Genomic DNA, 3,413 nt, shown 5'->3' on the forward strand with positions numbered 1-3,413 from the left:
TGTCTCACCTAGGCACACAACTTTACAAAGACTAGGATTTCTATTTTGTCAATCTCGAAGTTACTTTAAATATTTATCCTTTCCTTTGCAAATATGGGCTCTGGGAATTTTTAAGTCCATTCCTCTTTTCTTGTCTGACATTGCTACAATATTGATGACCAACCCAATCTCCCATTGTTTATGCAAATGAAATGACTTTACTAGTCGATTTTAATATCTCCTTAATATATTATTTTTCAAGAGAAAAGAGTGAGATGGACTCACCTTTCCCTTTGAGCCTTACAAATAGAGTAGTTAAACTTTACCCTACTTTTTATACATTGAAACGTGTGAGTATTCTTTAAGAAACACTTTAAGAAATCTAAAGCCTATGCAATGATTTTGTATTACTTTCAAGAACCCTAAGCAAACAATTGCTATGAATTTTTTTACGAAGAGCAAGCCAACTTAGCTTTGGGGGTTTTTTTATACGTGAGAGGGATGGCTTCTTTGCAATGAAAAAACCGAGTCAAGATTTGAAAATGTCAAAAGCAAGCCAAGGGATGGACACCTCGGGTTTTTTCGCAATGCGAAAACCGCATCAAGGTTTGAAAACATGTAGATAATGAAAAGCAAGCCAAGTGGGGTTTTTTTTTGGGGGGGGGGGGGATAAAGTGGATAGGTAAGAGGGATAGACACGGCACTAGATAATGAAGAGCAATCCAAGTGGATAGGTAAGAGGGATAGACACGGCACTAGATAATGAAGAGCAATCCAAGTGGATAGGTGAGGTTGCAGAACTTGAACACTCCTTTTTACTACATATATCTTTATAGATCAGAGTTGTAGCCTAGCTTGCAGAACTTGATCACTCGTTTTTAGTACAGATATCTTTATTAATTCAATTGTGGGGCAATGGCTAGTAGTATTGTGAGGGAGTTCGACTACTTCAAGATAGAAAACGAGGTGAATGCAGCGTTGCAAGCCGCTGCCGATGGCAAGTTTCTCCCAAAGCGAATCTCTTTAGCCTCTTTGCCTCTGCCTAGCAATCCGTTAACGGAGAAGGCCACCAAGTGGGCTCACGACGAGGAAGACCCTTCCATCTTTGCACACTGCCTGCGCACTTACTACTTCGGGACGGCCATCGCCAAGGAGGTCTTTACCGATATAGGGTGGGATTCCGAGACGTTCTACCTGGCCGCCATCTTGCACGACATCAAGTGCACGCACAAGGCCTTCCACGAGGCCGCCATGTCCTTCGAGTTCTATGGGGGGATGGCCGCCCGGGCTTTCCTGCTGGAGACTGGGGCGGCTTCACACGTCGCCGACACTGTGATGGAGGCTATCTGTCGCCACACGGATATCAGCTATACCAGCTCTGGGTTCTCGCCGGAGGGCCAGATGCTGCGATTCGGCGCCCAGCTCGACGTGCTCGGCAATTATTCTGGGCTCATCCACAGCGACACCATCTCCGATGTCGTGCATAAGTACCCTCGACAAAACTTTAATAACGTGTTCGCTGACACTCTTCTGGAAGAGATTCATGTGAAGCGCTTCTGTACCGATGTTTTTCTCCTTCAGCCCGGCCAAATCGACAGCATCCGCAAGAACCCCGTCATGAAGGCTTACGACGGCTGGTAATGAAGTCGGATCAGCTAAAGCTCCATCAGCAGCGAGTGTGCAGACGGCGAGCTAATTTAGGATGGCTTCTGATGAAACAATTGATCATCTGTTGTACAGTTGTAAAAATTTGCATGAATAAATGGATCGTTTCTTTCATAATTTTGCTGCCTGCAGTGAGGTTTGAAATGTTGATCCCCCATAATCCCTACGTCCCCCACAAACAAGCTCATGTTTCTCCGTCTCCATCAAAGCAGGGCGCCGCGATTAGGAAGGTCTTGTTTGCGATGGAGGCGGGGTGATGCAGCGCCTGGGGGATGCCTCGGCGATGGCGGGCGGAGCCGACAAGAAGGCACTTGGTTTATTTATATTCTATTCGGAGTGTCCATATTCTAGTCACTTGGTTCATTTATATTCTATTCACTTGGTTTATTCTATTCCCTTGGTTTATCTAAGCTATCATTTTTTACGCTTGGTCATCATTTGCAAAGATAATTACTAATAATCACGATCACACATAAAGGCATGACATGATTTGCAAAAGCTATTAACAATGCAGCGGACAAAATAGGTAATATTTCTTGAAAACGAGAAATATTTGGTATCTTTCAAAGATTATATCAAAAAAATTCAAATTTTTTACCTCTTTTTAAAAAGTGGTCAAAGCATGCGTACAACACTACCAAAAAACAATAATATTTTGGGCACTTTATACATTTCTTAGAAAAATTGACATGAAAAAAAAGACTTCGTTTTGCTTACTTTTTGAGATTATAATTGAAAATCTAACAATAAGTTTTCAAAAAACATGCCAAAATAGAGACAATGTTTATTATTTCCATCTTTAATCCATTAAAAAAATGATACAACTATAAGAAGAAGCTATTTCTAAACATATAGCTTATGGCATAGTTATGGTTCCTCATAATCATTGCTACACCATCACTTGTTGATGTTGCTTTCCCTGAGAAGGTAGACGAGGCATCCTCTTTTTCACTATCCATAAATATAAATTTTTTTCTTCTATGTGTACACTTGAAGCTTAGACTCCTTAAGTCATCTGCCATGTTAGCATGATTGAGGATGTGCTACAGACTACAACTATAAAAAATTATTTATATGATTATATTACAAAAGCGTTATCTTGATACAGTTATTATTTTAATTATGAAACCCTATTTTGGCTCTTGATGAGAGTAGTATTAAAATCCATTTGAGGCTCTTGAGTATCACAATTTCTTAATTGATAATATATACTTTTTTAAAAAGTGTTCGTTACGTACAGATGAATTTTAAAATATAATGAATAAGCTATTTAAAAGTTATCTAATTTTGAAAAATAATTACACACTCATTTTAAAAGAAGATGTGTCCTTGATGTGACAAAAAGGGGTTAAATGGTAATTTTAGTTATTAAATGAGTTTAGAAAGCATGAAAAAGCTCGCTTTAAGAAACAAAAGTTTATACTTTTCAAAATACTTTTTTTGTAAAATATCGGGCAAGGACTTAGGTTCGAATCCTACTGGTTACTACACATGGTAAGGATGTTTTAGTTACAACATTTGCAGCCAACTTAATGCTACGTAAGAACTTCTTAGCTAAGAGTTGATGTTTTTCATTAACTTTATACAAAACATCAACTTTTATGAAAATTTGATATTTTGCATTAAGTTGATATAAAACATCAACTTTATATGCAAAACGTCAACTTTCTATGCAAAAGATTAACTTTTTTACAATACTTGATGTTTTGTATCAATGTTATACAAAACATCAACTTTCCACAAAAGTTGATGTTTTGCATCAACTTTTA

At 38.3% G+C, this 3,413-nt stretch overlaps 1 protein-coding gene across 1 annotated transcript; it reads left to right on the plus strand.

The window, feature by feature from the left end:
- The first annotated feature begins 750 nt into the window (after positions 1 to 750).
- LOC147615884 (cyanamide hydratase DDI2-like) lies at positions 751 to 1,758 on the plus strand. Its single transcript, XM_086778502.1, has one exon. It carries the CDS (start codon positions 895 to 897, stop codon positions 1,618 to 1,620), a length of 726 nt encoding a protein of 241 aa, XP_086634628.1. The 5' UTR covers positions 751 to 894; the 3' UTR covers positions 1,621 to 1,758.
- The last annotated feature ends 1,655 nt before the right edge of the window (positions 1,759 to 3,413 follow it).

Source organism: Cibotium barometz, chromosome 39 (genome assembly GCF_041138505.1).
Source record: "Cibotium barometz isolate CiBa-2024 chromosome 39, ASM4113850v1, whole genome shotgun sequence".
NCBI classification, from domain to species: domain Eukaryota; kingdom Viridiplantae; phylum Streptophyta; class Polypodiopsida; order Cyatheales; family Cibotiaceae; genus Cibotium; species Cibotium barometz.